Source organism: Oryzias latipes, chromosome 22 (assembly GCF_002234675.1).
Source record: "Oryzias latipes chromosome 22, ASM223467v1".
In the NCBI taxonomy this organism is placed as follows: domain Eukaryota; kingdom Metazoa; phylum Chordata; class Actinopteri; order Beloniformes; family Adrianichthyidae; genus Oryzias; species Oryzias latipes.
The window spans coordinates 13,589,534-13,615,949 of record NC_019880.2 but is presented as its reverse complement, the minus strand read 5'-3'; the positions used below and the strand labels follow the sequence as shown (position 1 = coordinate 13,615,949).

The 26,416-nt window shown below is 39.9% G+C and overlaps 1 protein-coding gene across 3 annotated transcripts in view; it reads right to left on the bottom strand.

The window, feature by feature from the left end:
* Positions 1 to 26,416, bottom strand: part of ltbp2 (latent transforming growth factor beta binding protein 2) — an 83,215-nt gene that overhangs the window by 44,464 nt on the left and 12,335 nt on the right. For all 3 annotated transcript variants that reach the window (XM_023951596.1, XM_023951598.1, XM_023951597.1), the window contains exons 3-5: positions 23,327 to 23,597; positions 11,011 to 11,276; positions 10,096 to 10,281 (exon numbers count right to left, since the gene is read on the bottom strand). In XM_023951596.1, the coding sequence (XP_023807364.1) occupies positions 10,096 to 10,281; positions 11,011 to 11,276; positions 23,327 to 23,597 (723 nt within the window). The remainder of the gene's footprint in view (positions 1 to 10,095; positions 10,282 to 11,010; positions 11,277 to 23,326; positions 23,598 to 26,416) is intronic.

Genomic DNA, 26,416 nt, shown 5'->3' with positions numbered 1-26,416 from the left:
AACTCTGTTCCAAAATAATCAAGTGGATACTGTCAAGACTACTAACCAACGAATAACATTTCAAATCAAATTTGAAGGCGCTTTGTGTGAACTTAAGTGTGACTCCCATCCAAGTTTACAAGTCATTTTTTTTTAACAAAAGATATGCCATTGCTGTCTCAAACCCAGACCATTTACAGTTACACAAGTGCCTGAAGTTAGTGGTTCTTGTTACATGTGGAGGAAGTTTGTGTACTTGTAAGACCAGCAAAAAAAAAAGAAAGTTATTTTTAAATCATGCTAGCAAAATAAAATAAAAACACTAGCAAAGCTACTAAATAAGTGAAACATTGTTTTTATCAAAACACGTGACACTAGAACAATGTTCTGATTCCAACCATGATGGCATTTTTATCTTTAAGGAAAAGTGTTGGCAACATGTTAAACATTGAATGATTATAACTAACCAATAGCCACAGAAATGTTCAAGGTCAGGACCAAAAACATTCTCTGAACTAGTGATGGGCAATACCAAACTTTAAAGATTCAATACCACACCGGTTATTTTTTTGAGTAAAATATTCTATATACCAAATATTTTACACAAAAAATTAGAAAAATAAAACACATTAAAGGAGGACATCTTTGCATGGATTATTTGGTTCTCTAAGTCTAAACAGCTTCTTCAGTTTGATTTATAGTTTGCAATTCATCATGGAGGGGAAAAGAGCTCCAACAATGACCAGATGGTGTTTGACAGTGCTGCTTTTACAGACCTTTATATACTTCATCTTTTGGTAAAGGGGATGGGTGCCAGGTCAGCACCTTGTATAACTTGCATACCATGTATGCCTTCTCACATTTATAGATTTACTCTGACATGACCTCATGTAATTCAAAACATCAAAGACAATCAAATGAAAATGAATCCACTCAAGCAAAATGAATGTAAAAAAAAATCTTTGGGTCACAAAGAAAGCTTTGCATTTTTTGACATAGCAGTTACAAAGGTGACCATGATCATCAAGGAGTTTTGTTGAGGATGGATCCCTTCCTTTTTTACAGAACAAGCCAGTAAAAAAGTCACAAGTAGTAAACATGGAATCTGAGAGAAGCTGGACATTCTTGATGGCATGTGAAGAAATGAGCTTACTGTCAAACAGAATTAAAACAGTGAGACTGCAGGACAACAGAAGGGAGGAACTGAGCAAAAATAGACAAGCAACAAACAGAGATGGAAGAGATTAGGAGAAAATGCAAACAGAGAAGAATGAAAGACTGAAAAAGAAATGTGGCCAAAAAATGCATAATAGACAGAGCCAGCACCTCAAAGAGGCTATTAAAGCTCCTCAAAGAGGGATGCTTCTCTCACTGGCCGATTGTTAGGCCGATTCCAACCCAGCATGAGGCAGAAATTATTCCAAAGCAAAATCTCCACTCTGTACTCAGCTTTACTTTTCGCCTGTCAGTCTATCTAGCAGCTACTAATAACCAAGCACATGCAAACAATTCTCACTCAATAAACAGCCATTTATCCTTAAACCTGGTCTACTAGCTGGAGTTAAAGCAAGCGTGGTACACAGTGTGTGAATCAAGTGAGGCTGTTATAATTATCCAGGCACATTTTACTGCTTTGTGAGGGCAACATAACAGCAGCATGAGATAACTGTTTGCCGTCCACTTTACATTCCTTGACGAGCATGCACACTGATGCAGTCACAGAATGAATAGCTACATGGGAGTAAATCGTTTTTTAATATCTACTTTGCACGTGTTGTTAAATGACTTATGACATTAATATTGAGGCGGAAAAACAATATTTTGAGGATGAAGTAAAAGCAAGACTGTATTTGAAATGCACACATGAAAAACTGCAACTAATCAGCTTTGCAAATTCTTGTTGCATAAGAACCAAGGACTCTCTGAAAACGGACCTGAGCTAGTTTTCTAGGATAGTCTACTATGTTTAGGCATGGTGCAAAAATGCATTTACGCTCTGTTGCAGAACGAACAAGAAAACTCTTGCCTACCTGAAAACATCTGTTTGTGCAAGTGAACCCTGGTGTGCTTAGATATCCTATTCAGCAAAAAAAAGCAATAAAAAGTAAAATAAAAAAAAGTAGGCATGTAAAATACAAAGTCTACAGAATGAACCAACTCAAGAAAAAGTTGGTAAATGTCCTCTCGGCGTTTGTGGATTCAAGTTTTGGTTTGGATTCAAGACTTTATAGTAACACTGCATACTTTCTGGTTTTCTTTCTTCCAAGTGGACTTTTGCAGTTAAAATCATTTTTTGGGAAAAGCATACCTAAACAAGGAGTGACTTTACTTGTGACTTTGTACAGGCAGTCACCCCTATACCTTGATCAAAAGTAAAGCAAACCAAATCAAGTAAAGGTTAATTACTTGATTTGACCTTGACCTTGAGTGGCTTAATTGCTCAGTTGGATATGTTGGCCTGGTGCATGGATAACCAGGGTACATTTCCCAAGGGCGTGATGAGCCTCATCCATTGAGGGTCCTTGGACAAGACCCTTCACGCTACTGCCTACCCATGTAGCCACAAGAGGGCCCAAGTTTAGGTCTCCCTGTGCCATTCCCCAGCCCGGATAAAATACAGGGTTGTGTCAGAAGCTCTCAGCCAAACTGAATGTGCGACTCATTGAAGGCTGATTTGCTGTGGCGAGCCCTGACTGGATATGTTGAAAGGTGAACAACAACTTGAACTTTTGACCTTTTGCAACCTTTGATTGTAAAGGTTGGTTTGGTCTAACCAATTAACCCTTTAACACCGGAGATGCACCCAGCGACACCTAAATAACACACGCCCTTTGACATACCGTAACTCCTCGACTGTTTATGCAATAAACGTGAATCAGCTGATTCTGACATGGAAAAAAACAGCTTTTTATTTCACCTTTGCATCGTTATGCAGCACATTACTAAAGTAAAGTGTTCCAAAACGTTGAAAAGCCGCTTTTCTGCTCAACAGAATCAGCTAATTTATGTGGATTCAGTAAGCATTTCACTAAACATGTCCAAAGCATGTCCAGTGTTGCATTTCAGCGCAAATCTGCTTTTCTTCACATCAAAATATGCTGGAATTGCATTAAACTGTTTAAGTTACAGTAGTTGAAAAAAGTAAAAGGGTTAGCAAAACAAACCTGACTATCATAGGTCAAAATCCACCTTTGCATGAACTCATTTATTTGATGATCCTTTAATGCTTTTGTATTGCATACTTTACTATAAGTTTGAGTTAGCTTTTATGCATGCCCCATCCAGCCATCGTTCATAACCACTATGCTCTGTACAAGGGGTTGCTGGAGTAAATCCCAGCTACTGTAGGGCTGAGAAAGGGTACAACCCAGTCCACTTTCATGGATAACATAAGTGGAAAAAACGTGTTAATCTTTTGAGTCTAACCTAGAAACAATTTCTTCTTTTTCTAACAAACAAAAAGGTTAAATGATCAGTATATTATCCCAACAAAAGGCATGATATCAGTAATGATATTGACTGCCAGGATGTTCCTTTGAAGTGACCCAGTTCTGAACTGTACCTGCTTATTGTGGTCAAAGTAATCCAGAGACACTGTCAGGAGGTTTTAGAGAGGACCTCTTTCAATGATTTTGTCCAAACTTGTTCAAATTTTCAGCCTGAAACTAGGTCAAAATCTCACCAAAAGATTCACTGTTGATCATGAACCTGTATCCATTTTATTCTGTTCATCCATGAGAGGTAAGGGATTAAAGGAAATGGGGCTCTAAAGTTATCTCTAAAATTCCAATTGTATGATGTAGACTACATGCTATCCTAAATTTTACAATATGATTCCCAGCTATGTACTCTTTTTTTCTGATAATTATAATTTTAAAAAGAAAATAGTGTTCAATTAAAGCTACAAGTAGCATTTAGCGGGCCCGAGCACGTGCGACCGCATGGCACGAGCGACCGCCCCGTGAGCAACGCCCTGCTCGAGCCATTCTCGTCGTTTTTTCTTGTCCATTCTGGAGCTCCAAGCTATTGTTAATACGACAGCAGCCTGGGGGGGGGGGGGGGGGGGGGGGCTGTAATCTGTTGCCTTAAGGGACAAAGACTTTTGCATATAGCATGAAAAAAATTCAAGCAATGATGATAATTGCTATCACTGTCCCTAAGGATGAGAACAATAGAACTCATTCAATTTCCACTACAATGTCTAGATGAGTGTCAGCTATGTCTGATAACTTGGCCAATTAGCTGGACCGGGATCTTGCAAAGTGCAGGTGGTTAACGTCCAGTGTGATGAGTCTGTGGACGGCAACAGTACAGCATAGCTTTTGGTTTCCACAAGAGAAGAACTCCTGACACATCTGCCCTAACAGACAACTACAAGAGGAGTTGAAATGTATAACACGGTGAAGGAGTTTTTGTGCAGAAAAAGGTACAATTAGAAAAGCTGGTAGCAGTGACTGCAGATGGGACTCCTGCTATGATCAATAGACAAACAGGTTTCATCACTCACTGTAAAGCTGACCCAGACTTTCCAAAATGTCGGCATTACTGCTGCGTCATTCACCAGCAGGCCTTATGTGCAGAAGTGATTGGCTCTGGACATATAATGACTCTTATTCTGAAAATCGTAAACAACCTCAGCTGCAAAGCAAAACAGCACAGGATTTTTAAGGTGCTATTGGAGGAGATGTCTGTTGAATATGGTGAATATGAACATTGTGAATCTGAACTTGCATTCCTGACTGACATTACTGGAAAACTAAACCACTTGATCTGCGAGCTGCAAGACAATGGCAAAACTATTTTTTTTTGACCAGCCTGCCTGAGCCAGTGTTTTTCTTGTGGGGATCTTTTCTGCCAGGGCTTGTCAGCTTGGTCAGTGGATGTTGCTGCAGTTGTCTCCCTTGCTGGGACAGCTGGAGTTAAACACAGCAGCTCACGGCTCTGAAGTGGAACCCGTTGCTGTCCCAGTCTGGATGGGCACTGTGGCGATGTTCCAATGGCCAGGCTGGCTCCTGGTATAAAGAGATTCCCAAATACCATTTCCTAACCACAGAGCCAAGGATGTGTTTACATGTTTAGGTCAAAAATGTGATGGACAGCTTCATGTTGTCTATTGATGTAAGTTTAAACCTAAACATGCCACCCTGTTATTAATCCAGTTGATATGGTTCTCCATCTGTGTCTAGGTGATAGAAAAGCATTTTTTTATATATTTAGAGCTCTAAGCAAACAAACAGTTGTCTATATAAAAGAGCTTTTACAATTGTGCACTTTTAGCAGGTCTCTGAGTTCATGTGACCAATGTATGGTGGATTTTCACAGACCTTGTTTAAAACTGAAGGTGAGAGAGACTTAGAGAAATGGCTTCATTGTTCTGGAGTTCTTTGTTTCATCCACAGAAGAGTAGAATTGGTGATTGATTTTGAAAAGCTGCTGAAAAAAGTATCTTTTTCAAATTGCAATTTCTAACTTGGGTTTTACATTTTGTGTTCCATTTTTTGTGCTTTATTTGGGAAGCATTTGTTATTTGTTTGGTGTTTTTAAGGTTCTGCAAATATACACATCATTTTTTAGAGACATTTGTTATCAGTTGTGTTTGTTGATTTGTAGTTTAATTTCATTGGATGTATAGATGTCGTGTGGGGGGGAGGCTCGAGAGCAGGTAGGACCCAGGCGCAGAGACGGGAGGCAAACGGGTTCAGGGCAAATGGGTTTATTTAACTAACAAAAAGTGCTGCAGAGCAGGATGACAAAACTAAAAACAAAAACTTACTGTGGCATGGCAAGGGACATGGACGCCAGACAAGAAGACGTGATCAACATGAGCAGAAGTTAATGGACCAGCACAGGAGGAAGGCAGAGACAAGACTTATATACAGACAGGGCAGACAAGACACAGGTGAACACGATTAGGGCAGATGGGGACCAAAGGAAGTAAAACTCAAGAAACATGACAAGACAGGAAACCTTTCAAAATAAAACAGGAAACAGAACCAAACAAGGCAGAACAAGAACTAAAGCGAAAAACAAGACAACAAACTGAAACCATGACAATAGAAAGGAAAAGAAGTTCAAACATTGATTATAAAAAAGGATATAAGAGATAAAAAAAAGAAAAAGGAAAAGAAAAAAGATAAAATATTGATTTAATTGCATTTTGAATGAATAAAAAACAATGATTAATAGAATCAGAAATCAGAAAAAGTTTTATTGCCAGGTTCAGTAGAGCGCACTTTACAAAACGAGGAATTTGACTTGGTGTATAGTGCAATTAAGAATAAGTTAAAAATTAAGTTAACAACAACAACACACTATATACAGTAGAGTAAGGTGAATTAAAGTGGGAGCACAGATGGGCTGGGATGGTGGGGCCTGTAAGTGGCACCGACAGTCCTTTGGTGGGCGGGGGGGGGGGGGTCACCTGGGGGAGTTGGGGTTCTGTTCAGCAGGCTGGCTGCAGTGGGGAAGAAGCTGTTCTTGTGGCGCGAGGTCCTGGTCCTGATGGACCGGAGCCTCTTGCCAGAAGGGAGGGGCCGAAAGAGATTATGTCCTGGATGAGAGGGGTTGGCTACAATCCTGGCTGCCCGCCTCCAGGTCCTGGAGATGTGCAGCTCCTGGAGAGACGGGAGGTGGCAGCCGATCACCTTCTCTGCTGAGTGGATGACGCGTTGCAGCTTGGCCTTGTCTCTGGCCGTGGCCGCAGCGAACCAGACTGTGATGGAGGACGTGAGGGTGGATTCGATGATGGCGGTGTAAAAGTCTACCAGCATCTTTTCAGGGAGGTGAAACTTCTTCAGCTGCCTCAGGAAGTACATCCTCTGCTGGATCTTCTTAGTGATGGAGCTGATGTTCTGCTCCCACTTGAGGTCCTGGCTGATGATGGTTCCCAGGAAGCAGAAGGACTCCACAGAGGTCACCGGGGAGTCACAGAGGATGACAGGGGGGAGGGGGGCTGGGGCCTTCCTGAAGTCCACTGTCATCTCCACTGTCTTCAGAGCATTAAGCTCCAGGTTGTTAGCGCTGCACTATGACACCACCCTGGCTATATCACTCCTGTAGGCCGACTCATCTCCGTCAGAGATGAGGCCGATGAGTGTGGTGTCGTCAGCAAACTTCAGGAGTTTGACAGACAGGTGACCAGCTGTGCAGCTGTTTGTGTACAGGGAGAGTAACAGGGGTGAAAGGACACAGCCCTGGGGGGATCGGGTGCTTGTGGTCCGAGTATCTGAGACGAGCTTCCCCAGCCTCACATACTGCTGTCTGTCCGTCAGGAAGTCTGTGATCCACCTGCAGGTGGAGTCAGGCACATTCATCTTGGAGAGTTTTTAATACTAAAGATGTATGAAAGACATACCGAAAAAATATGTCTTTCAGTGTTTAACTGGCTGTCTTTGGATTATGCATGCCTGAGTAATGACCATTCTTACTCCTCATCTCTCTGTTTACTGCTTGCTAATTTACATAGCAGGGGTCCCAGCAGGAGGGGGCGGGGTTGTAACACGACTCCTTCAGCAGAGCCAGGCTGAGAGAGGCTTTGACATGTAAGATGTTAGATGTTAGAATGCCAGATGTTAGAATGACCAGTTCATTTTATATCTATGAAATTATTCAGGGAGCTATGGGACATGTTCAGCTATAGGTGTGTGAAAATTGGTGTCGATTGTTGAAACATAAGTTACCATAAAAAAATGTTTGTTTGGAGTCTAGACAGATTTAACACAGGTTTTTGGATGAAAAGGATTTTTTATAAATCATCTGTTACACTTTTAAGTCTGAAAAAAATATGGAAGGCAGCAAACACAGATCCCTACCGTTTTTAATTTTTTTGTGCTGATATTTGAAAGATAAGTTATGCAAAAAAATAGGTGTTTGCAGTTTTGCCTAAAAAGACGTTTTCGGACCTTTTTGGATGTAATGCTCTCTAAGATGTCACCTGTAACTTCAATCATTCTGAATTTTTTTAGGAAGCAGTAGCACATAAATGCCTATGAAAGTTGAATTCTTGGTGCTGATAACCTAAACAGAATTTATGCTAAAAATCTTTGTTCAGTCCAAAATTTCATTAAAAAAATCAAGTGATGAAGTTTCTCGTAGACCCTATAGTGTTACATATCAAAGCTGGAGGTTATTAAAGGCATCTAATTCTGAAATCTCAGCTTCCTGAGACAAACGGCTGATTTATAATAAATTTCTATTATTTGGGTGCACATAATCGACCACTTCCTGTTACGCAGGCACCGTCAGGTGTACACCCATGAAACTTTACATGATGAGAGAGGACCCTTCTGAGTATCTCCAGTTTTAATTTCATGCACATCGGACAAAGCAAAGAGAAAATACAGGGCAGAATGTGCCCAATGCAATAACTAGGTGGCGCTATAGAGCTCGTCCAAGATTGTCATATCCATGGGTTCAGAATAGAAGCTTCATCATATCCATTGAATTTCAGTGAGATTGGACAAGGAATGTGCACGTGAGAGCAACTTTTGTGTGCATAGCGAGATGCCCAACTTTGCCGCTCTGTCACGACCACACCCCCGCATTGAAAGTTATGGTTTTTTGTCAGAGTAAACTTCAATGGCTTTTCAACAGGTGGACGTCATTTTCAGGTGTGTCGGCTCATCCTACTCGGAGTAGTGATGCTCCAAGTAAAACAGTTCATTTCCTCTTGCCAGCAGGTGGCGCTACACTTTTTCCAGATTTTTTCACTGCAGATGTGTTCAGAGTCAGACTACAATCATGCACATCAATTTTGGATCAGATTGGATTATGCATGGCTGAGTAATGGCCATTTTTCTTTTCATGGCGTGTTTTCGAAACGACCTCCAATTTTGACGCGCCGCCATGGTCACAAACATCCATAAAAACTTAAAAGCTTCGCAATTTAACATCGGACATGTGTCTAGTTTACAAAACCAAAGTTTGGAGTCATTACTCCAAAATCTCTAGGAGGAGTTCGTTCTAGAGCGAGGCCTGCAAATGTCCAAAATACAGCAAAAATGACATATTGTCATCAAAATATCAGACTTCCTGTGCGACTGACAGGTGGGTCCTTTCAGACTTTTTTGTAGGTCTCCATCTGAAGAACATGCCCTGTAAAAATCAAGCTTGTACGTTAAAGCGTATGCGGGGCGTCGGGACAAAAGTCACTGTAGGTGGCGCTATCGAGCCGTTTTTGTGCGCCCATGCCAATCTCCTATAAAATACGAAATTTTTCGCGACTCCTGATGTGTGTGCCAAATTTGGTGAGTTTTGGGGTATGTTAAAGGCCTCAAAAAGGCGACTCTTCCGGTAGAATAATAATAATAATAATAATAATAATAAACATTCGAATTACAATAGGGTCCTTGCACTCCGTGCTCGGGCCCTAAATATAGGTCTCACAATATTTGCAATTGCCTATTTGCTTCACAGACTAAGCTCAAAACATGATGAACTACAGCCCCCCCACCATCAGCATTGATTGCATCCTTTCCTTCCCATGAACCCCTCTTTGTAAAAAACAAAACAAAGCTTTCTGGATAAATGGCAGATTTTAAAGTAATCCCAAAAACAAAAACAAAAAAATCCAGTTCATGCTGCTACTTTTTCATTCTGTCTGCTTCTTTCCCTCGTCTTTTATTAGTCTGTGCTCTCCCAGGGAGAATGTTAAATGGTTAATGGTGGGGCCGACTGCAAGGTGCAAACCGCAAAGCGATGGGGCTAAGTGTTGGGAGCGTGGGACCACCAGCTCCACGTGTGTGCCTGCAAAGAGAGATTAGCCCCCTTTTCACAAAGTTCTACATTCAATCTGTTATAGCCATGTCTCTGGCTCTCTCTGTCCATCTTTCCTCTAGCTGGTGAATGTTTTTATGCTAGCTTCAAGCTTTATCTACAGCACTCTGCCTTCTTTCTAAGCTTGGTGTTAAGCGAAGACGGCATGCAATTGGGAACCCATTTTGTCGAGCTCACCCTATAAAAAAAGAGTTATATACCCAAGTGAAGACAAATGGCTAGTGTAGGGCAATTAGGAAATAAGAAAAAAAGACATGCAGAAAGCAGAGGCAAGAAGATGTAATACAAGACAGATCACAGTCTCAAACAGGCAGACATAAAAGGCCTGGAGTCAGCACTCACAGAGTCTGAAGCCCTGGCTCTTTGACGGTTGCTGCTGCTGTTGCTGCTGCGAAGCTTCACTGTACACAGTGGTAATGTCTCCCTTCTCACAGTTGTTGTAGCAGCGTCCGGCATTGCACACCCTGTTGCACATCATGGGTGTGAAGACAATCTTGATACGGTCCAGGTTCGAGGTGAGGTTGGCACCTGAAAGACACACACACACCTGCTTGAGAAGAAGCAGCAGCAAGGACAGCCTGGAGAAGATCTGCATCTTTCCTGCTTCGGTCTCTGAATGACTCACTCTCCGTCTGGGCAAAGGGAAAGTTTATAAGTGTGCATAAGGGTGTGTGCTGAAGGGTTGGACAGTGGCACGCTGCAGCTAAACGAGTGATGCACCACAGGTCAGCAAATGGGGGAATAGAATACTGTTAGACATCAGGCAAACATCCAAGCCCTTTATCTTCAGGAGACGCTAGCTTGGACGTGTATATGTATGAGAGAGACAAAGAGAGAGTAAGTGCAAGTGAAGATTGTGTAATGTTGGAAATCTGGTCAACAGCCGTTACTGTGGTACAGGAGAGGAAAAAAAAACGCCAGGAGGTAGAACATCAGACTTTCGGGTTTAATGGACAATGTTAGTGAAAACCACAGTTTTTTTTTAGAAGAATACAAACTAAGAGAAACAAAATAACAAGTTTTATTGTTGTGGGTAAAGGCCCCGGAGAGTTCAGTGCCTGTCATGTTGAAGTGGTGACAGCATGGATTTCAAAGCATGCAAGTGTGCAAACACACAGAGCATTGATATAAAGCTTCTCTCTGGTCTTCTTGTCAGCATTCAAGTGACACCGCAAGATGTGAGGGAATTTATTGTACTAAACATGTGCAGCCCCAAGTTTGAAGATATGTCACAGGCAGGTAGCCTGTTGCTCTCACCTGCTGGCACCAACACGTTGTTGAACTGTCCTTGTAGCTGTCGGTTGTTGGTTTGCCTGTGAGAGCCAGAAGAAGGTCCAGATGGTGTGTTGCTATGTCCGTTCCTGTGATTGTACCAGCTGGGATCAACACTGTGAGCATTGCCATTAGTACTGGGTAGAGCATTGGAAGTTATAGGCCCAGAAGATGATGGATAACGCTTGACAGTACGGGAGGTCCCTGAGTGTTGAGGTGAAGAGTCCAGAGGGTCCCGCCTCGTTTGGCTTCTGCCAATCACATCACCACAAAACCATTAATGCATGACTTTAGATTAATATACAAGCAGTGAGAAAAGAGTGTCTCTCTATGAGTGCAGCACAAGAAAATCTGTCTAGATCTTGTTATAATGAAGAAAAAAGAAAGGATTTGTAAGGGGTGTGGACCGATCCTAGGTCTTGGCATATTTGATTTTGTGGATAAGGCACAATAATTTAGAAATAATGAAATTTTAATTAGGTGATATTGTACTGTATAATCATTTAAACTCAAGGGGCTTCTCAGTTATCATCTGCTAAAGCAAGACTATGAGCAATTAATGAAATGTTGAGCTAAATAAAAAAATATTTGACTTTTACATCTGCTTAGGTAAAAAAACAACACTAATCCCAGGCTGTAGGTGGATGCATGTATTTGTAAGGCTGCAACCTCAGAAAAATAAGTGAATAAACACAGCAGATCTTTCCATCAACCCCATGGTTTCGCTTGACTGAAACAGGAGCTCTTTGTTTTGTCTAGATGTGGCAAACCATGGAGCAACAATCTGAATGTTGCACTGGGCTTGAGGAAGTATTCAAACTAGGGCAGACAGTCAGAGTGTGGCCATGACTATAGGGGGGGAGTGTTAGATTTTGGACCAACAACTAAACCCCTGTTCAGAACTGAAAGAGATGAGTGGCTCTCAGGCAGACAGCCAGACAGCTGTACCTAGGCTCTGGAATTGATCTTGGAATGCTTAGATCCAAGTCTTGGAAAAACATTTAGATTCCCCTGATCGACCCTGACAGACAGTTACCAGAGCAAAGCAAAGACAAACTATGGCCAGCAGAGCAGACAAAGGGTTTTACAAAACACACCTGGGCTCCTAAGGGGTCTCATGGCTGTAATTAATGTCCTAATGAGAATAAGAACTGTGCATTAACATTCCTTAAGCGCAGATTCAAACTACACATTGTATATTTAGAAGCTAAATCAATCCTGTTGACCTCCAGGTAACCAATAATATTAACCAGGAAATAGACACATGGGGTTTAGGCACAAAATATTTATGTGCACACACTTCCAAGCACAAAAGCAGACACACACACCCAGCCCCAGCTGTGTTAGATGCAGCACAAGCCTCTGCAAGTTTCTTTGTACCCTGAGTACAACCACATTCTTGCTGCCAATAAGGACAGGAGGGTAAATGAACAGGAGAAGGGAGAAAAACATTTGATAAAAGTTGCTCATGCTATTGTTACAGGAGACCACAGGCGGCACCTGGAGCTCACAGCTGGTGAGTGAGATGCTCCCAGGGCGGTAACTCAGGATAGGATGTGAGAAAGGGAAACCAAAGGTCCTCGTGTCGTGGCAGTAGGGACAGGCAGGAAGTTGCAAACTCAGTCAGAGACTTCGATCTAAATTACAAATTGTTTTTTTTTCTTTCCAAACCTAACACCTGGCCGGTGAGCATCCTTCCTCACTTCCTCAGCCAGACGTTGCCCCTTTTGACTTTTTCACTTTCATGAGCAAAAGAAGCTTCCTCCTTGCATCAGCTCACCACTCATCTCAGTGACTGCAGCTCATGGAGCACGGTGGGAAAACATGACATGCTCTGCAAGGATGATGTCATTTTAAGAGACAGCCAGGCCCTTTTATCTGAGGATGAACCACTCCTCCACTTTGTACTGCATTAAAGCAATTTGTAAAATCACAGTTAGTTAGAAAGACATGGACTGTTGTTTGAACAAAGAGATGGACAAAACCTTTGGTGAAATCAAGTGCCTTCAAGTAAAGTTCCTTTTTTTAATAGATGGTACAAAAAACTTGCATTATTTGAAAAAATTTTGCTAAAATTTGACAAGAATATAAAAACAGTTATGTTTTTTGTAATTCCCAATAATATGTTATATCGTTTAAAGGTCCACTACAATGAAAATCATATACCTGGCATTTTTACCATCTTCTTGTGTTATTTTTCTCATGATGGAGGACATATATAAAGAAAATTAAGCTTAAAATTGCATTTCTGAGTGTTATTAAAATCATAAAAAATCAAGAGCAGTCAAAACAATGAGCTTGTAGAAGCTACAATCAACAGACCATGATATCCCTGTTTTGCTCTATTGTGAAGCATCCACCTGTAGACAAATAGATCCATATATGTCTTTGTTTTCCTTGTTCAAGCTGGCATCTGGCTCAAAAACTGTACGGCTGGTTAGCTTTAATCATGTGCGTCATTTTTGTTGCACCGGTAATCTTAGGTTAGGGGTGTGAGGGGCTTTAAGTTCGCGGGAGAGCATCTAAACATGCAAAACCAACAGTCCCACCCACAACTCAGAGGCAAATTTCTAAAGAACTACTGGCTCTCTTTAGAAACTAAGTCCTAGAAAACGACACAGGCTACTTTATTTTCGCTAAAACAGCATAATTGTAATTAAAAGACCACTGAGAACGATATTAAAATAGCGTTTTTAAATGAGGATCGGAGTGGGTCTTTAACATTTGCAAATGCATTGTTATGGAATTTTATTGTTTTTATTAGAACTACTTTGAGTTTTAAAGTTCATGAGCTTATTTCACTATCATCAACATGGTGAAACTTTTCTGTTCACTGTTCAGATATCATTATATCACCAGTGAATGAGTAAAATATGATAATTCTCTGGCTAAACACTTGTTCAAAGTGATAGCCAGTAAGGCGTCCAACTCAGACATGAGATCATTGGCTCTATATCTTCTTTTTGTCATTGATTTCACATTAAGATGCGGAAAAGAATTAGAGCTTAAACTTCAGCACTTCTGAGGAAATTACAAATATTGGGAATGGCCAAGAACCTGAATAAAGCAGCCAACACTTTGCACAAGTATAACTTGGAACTTAGCTGAGAATATTAGTCCTCAAAAACCATGACGGGGCATGAGCAACACTTCCAGGATTCTAGGACTTGAAAACAAGACACTTTTAAAGCTCAAACAGCCCATTTAAGGCATCATTAAAACTAAAATAGGCACAGAGTGCTGAGAAACCATGAAAAATATATTTTTTAAAACCCTCTGATCCTAAGTTTTAGCTGGAACATTTGACAAAACAAGCTGGTCCTGAAAACAAGTGATGGACCACTGAAGGGAAGATGCCAAACGTCTCTTTTTTTAAACATTTTGTCATTTAAAAAGATTCTGCGATGGCAGGAAGTGACTTCCAGCAAGGTGGCTTTGTTTAACTGCAAGGATCCTGCTGAAGAAAAGGCTTGAAAAATATCTCCTTCAATCATCTTAAGGGTAACAGTTTTGAATCTGTAAGTTGTCCATTAGGATACAAGTACCTCTTGGACAGACAGAGGGATTTTGGATTTATTTGAGGATTCACACACACACACACACACCCACACACACACACACACACACACCCACACACACACACACACACCCCCACATGCTGACCCAGATCCTCAAGAACAGTTTACATCTTAAACCATCTCTGTGGCCCACTTTCTATGATCAGTGTTTACATGAAGCCTTTCAAAGTAACGTATGGGCCACAGCTGATTCATTTTCGAACGGTTCAGTCTCTACGGAGCTTCGTGATCCTCTGCCTAAACATAAATCTTCGGAGGAATAAAGAATTCTCGACAGTTGATGTATTCCAAGCAGAAAAACTCCTTCTAGGCTCAGCAAAGCTGGTCAGTGTGGAGATGTGAGACAGTTTTTCGGCTCTTCTGTCAGCAGTGCAGCTCAGTACAGGTCCAACTTGGCAAAAGTCATTTCTCATTTTGAATTGTTTAAGAATAACAAAGTCTAAACCAACATCTAATGCCTGGCATTCTTGGCTTATAGTCATCAGTGCAAAAAAAGTGACTGATCTAAAGAGATAGTGTGGATCTTGGCTCTGAGCAGACTGTCTGTGACAGCAGACAGAAGTTTCTGGCATCAGCTTCCCAGTCTGGGTTAACTTCCAGCCTTGTCACTTTCATCCCTTGACATTTGTCTTTGTGTTGGACTGCGCCTGACCTCTGCAGTGATGAGTGGCGACCCCATGCAACTAACACAACATTTATAACCGGTCAAAACAAGGACCCCTTCATCCTGGAATGATTAGCCTTTTTTGTTGTAACCAAGTCTTAAAAGTTCAGTTTACCATCACAAGCCAAACATACACCTACACAAAAAAGTGCACACATTTAGGGGCAGATTTAGATTTCAACAAGGTGCCTTCAAAGGGGATGTGTAAAGCAAAGATTGGACCAATTAACCTTATTCTGATAAAACACTAATGTTCCTTTCTATGACTTTGCTAACCACCAATCTTACTAGCTGATCAACTTTTAGCTCTGTACAGCTCAACCATCTCAAACTTTCATGGCAAATATGATGGCAAAAGATTTAAGAAAGCACTTGGGTGAAAACAAATGTTTTTTAAATAAAGCAAAGACATTCGCTAAAGACGTTTAAGTTTTTGTACTAAAATCAATAAAATTAGTTAATGAAACTGACTGGGCATAAACCGTGTGGCAATGTCAGTTATTATTTTAGGATCTACATCAATCAAATTCGAGTTGAGAAAGTCAAAAATAAAAGTTTTTTGTTTTATAATTGCTTTTGCAAACAGATGGTGCCAGACAAAACCAGACTGCAGACTGTTGAAACTTATCCCAGAAGATTTTATTCTAGAGCTTCAACAAAGATGTGCACACTCCACTCGTATTGTGATCAGCAGCTTTAAAATTTGACTAAACTTTTAAGACATCAAACAAAGTAAGTGGCTCTTAGTTCAAAAAATGTGGAAACTGCAAAATATTTAAAAAATTTTAACCCAACAGTTGCAGGAAATCAACATGTTAAGAGTGGTCTAGCCAGTGAACATGCTCACACGTACGACAAGGATCAGGCACATAAGTGCTTCTGTAGGTAAAATTTTGAAGCTGACTCTTTCAATTGCTCCAAAAAGTATGAAAACACCATCATTGCACTGCAGCGCTGCACTTCTCTTAGAGAAAAAAAAAAAAAAAATCTAAAGTCACGTTATCTCGGTAAACTTAGCCTGTGTGTGAAATTCAAAAACAGCTACAAACCTGCCTCTTTCAGATTATAGTCCTACCCCAAATTACAGTTTTGAGACCTTTAATCTTTGACAGAAAGGTTGTAACTTTTTATCACAGCCTGTTTTGCAAAAAGGAAAAAAAAGAATGTTCTTTTCTGAGTGAAGATCCAAACAACATCGCAAAGCAAGTTTATTCGATCAGCAGAAATTCTGCACAGTGATTCAAATATACAGAAGAAGACAAACTTAAAGCTCGTTGATTAAAATCATGCTTATGTCAGTAAAACAACTATGAAAAAAAATAATTAGAAGTAATGCAAATAAAACTTTATTAATTAATAAAACACTATATTCAAAATATGTGGTTTGAAAAACCCAAGTAAATCCCTTTAAAAAAAAGATAAAAAGAAAAGAGTACATAAAGATTTTCAGCTTTCATGCCCTGTACAAAAATAATTTTAGCCTGAATTTGAATCTTTCTAACATTTTAATGCTAAATATATAATATATAATCAAACAATAAATGAAAAGGTTTAACATGAAAGAAGGCAGGCTCTAGTTCATGCATAAAAACTGCACTTTACAGTTAATGCAGCTTCATTTTACTCATCTTAAATGAATGGACTGAGGAGGTAAACTGGTAAATAAAAAAGACATTGCCATTCTTGAATAAAAATGACCAAAAATAAAATAATTTCCACATTGTGTCAGTGATCCATACTATGCCCCTTTCCTCTGAGTAGCTCCTGAAATAAGAAGCTTCTGTCTACAAACAAGACTCGTGCGCTTTGCAAAATAAGACCAAACATCAGTGAGCAATTACGGCTGTTTCTTTTTGATAACATCTCCAGTCATAATGATTTGGATAATTGTAGGTCCTGGTAGAATATTTCCCTTTGTGAAAATCCGGGTGTGTCAAAGGCTTTTTGCAGATTGCATCCTATTCATTTGCCGCAAGTATAAACTCCAATGAGTCTCACTGGCAGGCAAAAGCTGAATTCAATAATAATGTTTTGTAACGTTGAATTGATTGTGATATGGTTGATACCACGGATCTAATGGACGATAAAAAACAGGTCAAAAAACAAAAAAAGATGAAAAAGAAAAGAGTATCTTTGGATCAAGCAAGATATTTCAAATGAAGATATGACTTTGTTGGAACAGCACTTCTACTCAGCAGCATGAAAACAGATTTTCAGCAAATTTGACCTCATTGAGGTTTGCATGATCAAAACACGGGACAACTGCAGTCCATTCACAAATAGCTTAATTATGATCATGCGAGTGCCAATCTGTCTGCTTCCAGCAGAGCGTTTACAAAGTTTTCAAAGAAATTCAATAAACCAAGGATTTGGACGAAAGCAGGGCAGTGTGGTAACTGTGGTTCAGAGGCTGGAATCAAAAAGCCTGGAGGCATGAGCCGAAAGGCCATTCAATATTCTTCAGTTTATTGTAGTTGCTGTGATCATTCACTTAGTCAAATGCCACGAGACAGGTCAGCAGGAAGAGCCATTACAAAACGCTGACTAAGGCTGAGACTTTTTGGACGATCAGTCTCACGTGTCAGACTGTTCTGAGGCAGAACAGCCTCCAGCAAGAAAAAGGTTTAACTTTTAAAAACATGACATTCCTTAACGTAAACACTATAGATGAATTCATTTTAAAAATCCCTATAAAGTCAATGTTTTGAATGTTGAGCTTTTGGGTACAGTTTGTATTTATGTCTAGTTTGAAACTAAGTGTCCTGACGTTTGAGTGGATTAACTGGTCCCAGCACAGCCATACTGCTGTTTCCTGCTGTCAGCATTACGCTTCATATAGAGAAGATGAGCTTGACTGATGTTGTCTCCATCCAAATAAGAGCCAGAGCTGGAGAGCATTCTGGGCTAGTTGCCCTCCTCCTTACAACTGCCTCTCTGACAGCTGCAAAAGCCAGTGTGATGAGAAGGATTTGGCTGCAGGGACAAAGTCTGCTGGCACTGCGGCACAAGCCATGTGTTTCGGACAGGGAGTTGAGAACACTGCAGTGGACACAGACATATCAGTGTTATGCATAGAGCTTGATTGTCGTTGGCCTTTTGTTTGCTCTAGCCTAGCAGGAAGCCAATTACCCATGGGACTCTGTCCTTTCGGGATGAGAATATTGATGGTTTGTGGTCTTTCTCTGTCCATATGCTCATGTTTCACTGGCTTACACCCAAAAATTGTTAGCATACAAGGTAGATATCGACTTTCATGCCTAAACGTTCACTCTGATGCCTTGTTATTAAAGCATATGAAGCCTTAGTCCCATTACAGAGACCGTCTAGTCATCATCTGGGTTGCTCATTTGACACAGTTCTCTCACTAAGTCTGTAACATAGAGCATGCAATGCAAATACCTGCAAGCAGAGAACCAGTTACCCTGACACCATTTTAGCACATTTCCAGTCTAATCACACATGAATAATCATATAAAAAAGTGCTGTTTCCCTCATGGGAACTGTTGTTCATTTTACCCATTTTCTTTAACTCTTCTTTGAGAAACTTTCTTCTGTTTTGGTTAGAACATCAATACATTTTGAAATGTGACAATTAGCATTCTGCAATCATCAGATAAAAAGCACTGCATCAGTTTGAACTGTGTTTAATCAACCTTTAAAACAATTACATGAAAGTTTTATTTCTAAATGTACGAGTTTGAAATTTTTCTTCTTTTAACAAACAACAAGAACATTTATCTGCATTTAAAGTCTCCCTGACTTTTGTCAATTCGGTTACACCTTCACTTTAGTGTAATAGATGGAAAAATCAAAACTCAACACAAGTGTGCAGAACAGCGAAAAAGTTTCTCATAGTTATCCAGGTGATACGGTTTGTCAGGGGTGGGAATAAAAAAAATAATGTTTCTGAGAAAGAAAAAAAATTGTGTGAGTGACCTTAAGTGAACAGGCCACATAAACTTAATACATAGTCACAAGTAAAAAAAGGTTGTTAAAACAACATAACAGTTTTAAATTGTTGATAAGAAAAGTGGACTTATTTTTCTGATCTAAAATTGGTTGCAGGCTCAACTTAACTTGTGTTGCTCTTTGGTAACACAAACACAATATTTCTCCAAAACAAGCTGTGGTAGATTTTGGCAGCAACAATTTCTCAGGGAAAATAAAGAAGTGCAGACATGATACAATCTTCTGGACACATTAGTGCTAACTGAATCAATGGAAAAATTAAAGTAAAATAATAATAAACTTTTCTTTAAGAAAAAAAAAACATGCAAGAGAGCTGTCTTTAAGCTCAATATCTTCCAGCATTCAATGGTTTTGACAATTTAACCACAACATTTAAACATGGGATGGTTGAAATATTCAACACTTGGATGCACATGATCTGGCTACAATTGTTTGCACTTGGATGCATTTTAATTTAGTTTTTAGCTCTGGCTAGATCTGCAAACGCTATTGAAAAAGTTCTGTTATTTTGAAATCTGTTATGTAAATAACAAAAATAAAATTGGACAAAATAGAGATTAGGTACGGCCTCATTTAACCCAAACAATACAGTTATAGTAAAGAGAGAAAACCTGCTATTTACATTATTATACGGCATTATATTAAAAATTTAAAAAGACTTGAACTCAAACGTTACACAGCTTAGTCATATTTATATTTGGCAGCTGTCCTGAGTCTGATAATGTCATTTAGACTATAGAGACATGACTTTTGTGGAGGTAACCTGCATGCACATCCTGTTCTGCCCTGTTCTGTTTCCTGCAGAGATGTGTTAACAGAGAAAAGGGAGAATAGTGTTGTGATGAAGGACAAGAGGGAGGCGATGGATTTGGCTTTGCTTCCAAGTACAGGGCCAACAAGGAAACACAGAATCACAGGGAAATGGATTTGTTCCAAAGGGCAGGTGATAGTAAATCACATTACGTGGTATTTGGCTCTCTACAACATTAATTTTTTTATTATTTCCAAGCCAGCAGCAAAGACGCATGCTTCAAAGAAACTACAGCTATTAACAAAATGAATAAGTGCCAGTTTCAACATCAAAGTTTTCCGTCATTCTCAGAACCTAAGACTTCCATGAGCAATGTCAAAAATTTCTAGAAATACTCAAAATATGGGAATGCTGCTGGCCCCAAGCAGTACCTATTAACAAAGCTAGATGTGCTAATAGCCAGAGACCGTGACGCCAAACACCAATGACCCAAATCCGGGAAGGTCAGTTTCCACAAAATACTTTCATCACCAAAACTCAAAACATGACACACAGGAAACCAACAAAACATTCCAACACCAGTGACATTGTGAGGGTTCCCCAAATACCTGCAACACAATTAACCAGCTGAAAACAGCTGCACCCAATCAGGAGCACATCAACCTGCAACAACCAACACCAAAACACCCAAGACTATGACAGAAACAGCCATTTGGGAACCAATTTTAATAACAAAATAGTATTCAAATTACCAAAATAGTACATGCACTGCATTTTGATTAATTAAATTCTTCAATAAAAGTATGTTTTTTAGATTAAGTATATGAACACAGCCCCAACCTAACATTACGGGTTCAACAAAAATAGCAGGCACTATTGGAACTGTCAGTTTTGAACAATTTTGAGCCAGATGTCAGCTCAGACAAGGAAAATGAAGACGTACATGGATAAATGTATCTACAAGCAAAGGCATTGGATTGGAGCGGATTCTGATTCACAACTATTTGAATAAAAGAAATACTCAGAAATTCAATTTTAAGAAGCATTTTCTGTACATATGTCCTCCATCATCAGAAAAATTCCACAAGAACATGTTAAAAACCGTAAAATAAACAAAAAAACAAAAATTTCATTGGAGTGGGTTTTTAACAACAATAAAAACATACAGCCTTTGCACAAAAGGTTTTTTAAGCTATGTGGCCATGGCTTGTATATGCCTTATGTAGTCTAAACAGCTGTGACTCCAGCACAAAATAAGGACCAATAATGGATCAAAATAGAACTAATTTCACTAATGTGATAATAAAAGATTCTCTTTTTATTAAGAATCGATGAAGAAGTCATCACAAAAAATTATCTCTGTCCTTAAGCTCCTCTAAATTCTGTATTAAAACAGAAATAATGGGCAGTACAATGAAAGAAACATAAGAGCTTAAGACATTCATAATTTCTGAAAGTCAAAACGTCTAGAAAATTAGAAGTACAACTGAGCAAGATAATGTTAGGCTTTTGCTTTTTCCTGTGTGTGGCTCCACTTGACTGTCTGGGTTTTTTACAGGGGAACTGCTGACAAAACAACAAGCCTGCTCCAAGAAAGACATACATTGCACCAAACACTTTCTTTAATAGGGGAAAATAAAAGAGGCCTGGCTTGGTGCTGCATGCGTTGAGCAGCCTTTGCTCCCTCACTATATCAGCGGAGGCAAAGCCGACATGATATACGGCATCTGGGCTCGAGCATCTTTCCTCCCTTCTGCCCTCATCTTAACCCTTGTTTCTTTAGCCTTGGAACCAGTCCTGTTATTTGACTATCATTTTAATGAACTCGCATTACTTCTGCTTTTCTGACCCTAGAAACAGCGGAGCCTCATTCTGATGCTTGAAACCATGATGCAGATCTAGCATCCATCCAGTGAGAACAGCATTTTCCCACTCAAATCACTGTGGATTGACAGAATGCAAAACATTTGCAGCAATTTCCAATGGCTTTAACTATTTCTGGAAGGAGCTAGTCCTCAAAGAATTTAGTGATTAAAGTCAAATTGAAGAAGTTTTACAATTTTGGCTAAGGTTTTTAGCCTTTCCTGAAAAGTGGCACATGCTTGTTAAATCATCTAACCCTTGGATTAGTTGAGTATTTCAATACAAGCTTCAAAGCACCTCTTGCAGACGATTAGTCACCTCCAACATTTGTGATAGTGGACACAGTCATGCCACTGGTATTAGTGATTCAGGAACGTTAAACTTGCAGTTCGTCCCTCTGTTTATCCCAGATTTGTGACTCAGTGCACAAATATGTCCTGTGAGTCAAGAACAAAGAAAACATATGCATCGCAACTGTGCTCTCTCTGGAGATCTTGTATTGATTAGAAGATTTACTATGACTGCGGGATAATTGCTTTGGGTAGGAGGATGTATGAAAACTCTTTCATGAAGCATCTGTCAAGATTTAGTAGTGTTTTACCGAGCTACTACAAACACATGGATGACTTGGCCAGCGCCTTTCTATGGCACAAACAAAAGCCCAAGATGACACAAAACTTTCACAATTAGGAAGAGGAGCACTGTAAACGTCAGGAATAATTGAGAATGTTTCTGTGGTTTGGTGAAAAGAAATTACCCAGATGACAAACTGGCTAAATGGTGAATTATGACCTCAGTGCCCAAACAAATTATGGCCCTTACACAGTCTGTGAGCAAATCAGGAAGAAAAAAAAACCCCAAAAAACAGCACCGGGCCAGAGTCCAGCATCGAGCGCAATTTGACAAGATAAGTCTGAAACTGTATGCAATAGCAACCCATCATAGTATTCCCGGAAACAATTATACGCTTTCAACATCCTTGATCAGGAATATCCTTTTCGCCACTGTAAAGTGATTAATCAAACCATAAAGTTATTTCCAACATGATTGGAACTTAAACAGTCAGTCACTGAAGCCAAGAACCTATTAGGCCTGTCTGATTAGCAGTCTTTGGAAAATTTGCTGAATGAACTGAAAGAGGCCTTTGTCTGAGCAATTGTTTACTCAATACATTATATTTAACAAAAGAGACCAAGTTTGCAGAAAAAATAAAATTAAAATGTTGCTTTTGTTCCCCCTTTATAGCAATAAAATGTAACAAAGGCTATTTTATGTCATTTTATATTTGTCAAGCATACTGGCAAATGGTAGCCTAGGCTTACATGTTTTACTTTTTATTTGTTAAAGGTAAAAATATCTCAAAGGATTAATAGTGATAACCAAAACAAGCTCACATTTAAGCAAAATTCAACAGTTGTATTTATTGGTATGTTTTTTTTCCTGTGGCACTTATGTGAAAAGTCTGGATCCACCTACCCAGAGTGGACAGACAGTTTGGAGGCTGAAGGTCGTGGAGTCTGCGCCTTGGTAGCATCGGTGCCATCCCTCTCTGATGGCCGTCTCTGCGGTCTGTCTCTCTGGAAGGGGTTGTTTCCAGGTTCAATGCGCCTCAGGGTGCCTCTTTCTCGAATGTACACTTGCTCTGGGACAACATCTTCACAGCGGGGGCCCTGAAACCCTGAGCGACACACACATGTATGTGGCCGGCTGCACGAGCCACGGTTCTGGCAGGGGGGCTGGCAGTCAGCTGAGGAGAAAGCAGAGATTCAGATCAGGGTGTCAATAGGTCATGTTAGCACACCAAGGTGCAGAAATGACTTTTTTTATAATCCTAACATTGGGATTGGATGTATACAACTGTGAGTTCTATTAGATTTATGTCCAGAAAGCCTGGAGGGGCCGTTAGGCCATGAGTTTAGGCGCCATGTCCAATTGTAATGTAAATGTTCTCTTTATTAAATTTATCATAATGTAAAGCTTGCAGCTCCAGATCAGAAATTTCTAGATCTTGATTTCAAATCCAAAGTGCGTTTTTGCTATAACACAGGAAGGCTCATAAAACAAGTGGTCATAAAACAAAAGCCCCAAAAAAAGGTGTACATGTGAGAATGTTCAACACTTCATCACTGAGACGGCTTTTATTATTTAGTTAAAAAACAAATAAAATCAGACAGGGCTTACTCTACATGTCAAGGCTAATATGTGCATAACATTTATTAGTAGTCTCCAAACACAAAGGTCTGATGGTATTTTATCCTCTTGGGAAAACATGATGTGTTAATCTACAGTTGGACCCATTGCACTCCATTTGCCGCATGTGCAGTAAGATTCTGCGGCATGCACTTTCAAATAAACAAGCCGATCGTGTGTCACAAATCATGCAGAAGACGGCACTTGCGGGTTAACAGCACTGTCCGCAAACAGCACATGAGGCCACTGGTCTGTGGTGGCTTACACAAACAGTGGCACTCTGTCAACAAGGCTATGGAATTTTATTGACACAGATGCTGTGGACACTGACAGATCGCAGGCAGGAGCGCTGTCGTTGATTGGAGGTCCTGTCGTTGATTGAAAAGCGGGGTTCAGACTTTGGTTTCCCATGATTTTCAGCAAGAAAATGCTGGAAATGTGTTGTTGGGGTAAAAAAAGCATAACTCAAGAATGATCTGACATTTCTTTCCAAATGGAAATGCAAATATACAGCGTTGTGGTTTTCTCGTGAAATAAAAACGTTTGGCAGAAAGCCTCAGCGTAATATAGCATGACTGAAAAACCAGCAAGACGAGACGCAAATATCTGACGATAACATCTCTATTATGCTTCACAGTCAGGCTAATGTTCAGGATCACCTCAAAAAAACCACAGCTTCTTTTGATCGGATATTAAATTTAGAAAATCTAGCTTGAAATTTTTTAACTTCATAGTTTGTCAGGAAAAGGCATAAAAAAGGAGTATGTGTGGGGGAAAAAAGTCGGTTTAAAGTACAGGTTACATTTAGTGTTTGGTTAAATGTCATGATGTTGGTAGATGGCTAACGCGTTAAAAACCAACCATACTAAAAGTAGAACCAGAACGGGGCAAGTTTTCAGTGACCCGTTTTCTGCTGTGGGGTGAGGAATTGACACCAAACAAATGGATCACTCGTGCTGACAGAGGAGTGGACAGACCAGTGACTTGATGGCTAACACATACGCCCCACATGCAGCAACTAAAGGATACAGTGCCCCTGCCTATCTCCGTTGTCTCCGGGACATGCCTCTGGGCTGCTGAACACATTGTCACAGTAATTGCTGTCGTGCAGATTTTTCTTGCACATCATTAAAACTAATTGCCTCGCATTCCATCCATTTCACAAATATGTGCAGCAATTACTACTTTGCCGCAGTAATAATAAAACGAGAATCCATCAGAAATAAAAGAGAAAAAATGGAAAACATTCCTGGCATTGCCACTTCAGCCTTAATTACAACTGAGACGGAGTGGCCAAGTTTCTGGATACCGTGTCCACGTCCAGTCATCTGAAAAGAGGAGACTGTCAGACTGAAGCTCTGCACCCACCAAATGCAAATGTGCTAATCTGAACACGCCAGTAAACACTGACTAATAGCATATTACTGAGACTTAACACTAATTGCTGAAAAACAGCCAAGTTTTTTGGCTTCACCTCTTCAGTGCACTTTGAGCAGACATCATTGTTTTTTTTTTTTTTTACAAGATAGACTGCAAAATGAAAGTAGGCCTTAATACTTTAAGGTCCATAAAGACATGGAGGACAGAGTCTGGTGTGGATGAACTTGACTGGCCTGCACAGAGTCCTGACTTGAACCCGATAGAACACCTTTGGGATAAATTAGAGCGGAGACTGAGAGCCGGGCCTTCTGCACCAACATCCGTGTGTGACCTCACCAAGGCGCTTCTGGAAGACTGGTAAAAAATTCCTAGAAACACACTCCTCAACTTTGTGGACAGCCTTCCCTGAAGAGCTGAAGCTGTAATATCTGCAAAAGGTAGACGGACTTTCTATTTAACTCTATGGTTTAGGAATGGGATGGCACTTTACTTCACGTGGCAGGTGAGCGAACACTTTTGGTAATATAGTGTATGTTTTGTCTTGAAACTCCATTCATATAATTTGCAAATACAATCTAATTTAAATCCAAAAAGAAAACTAAATTATAAAGCTCTAAATGGTTTATATGCTTTAGCAACGGTCTGGGTTCTTACTGATGTTTTAAAACATTACCTCCTTAACAATGTGAAGCAAAGAAGAACCTTTTTGCTTTTTAGGTTACCATAAGTAGGTTTTAGCTCTCTGTTTACTGACTTTAAGTTTTCTCACATTAAATGTTGCCATTTCTGTCTGATCTTACACAAGAATTTAATTTCATATTTGCCTTCATTTCCATGGAATTTACAACCAACTTGAAATCCCCTCCTCTCTAAGAAATACAACTATTAAATCTTTACATTCCTTTCATCAAACAAGAAGAAATCTGAGCAAAATATCTAAAACAATTCAAACCCTAAAATAAATTCTCGACTCTGCAGAGGTCTTGCCATCTGTCT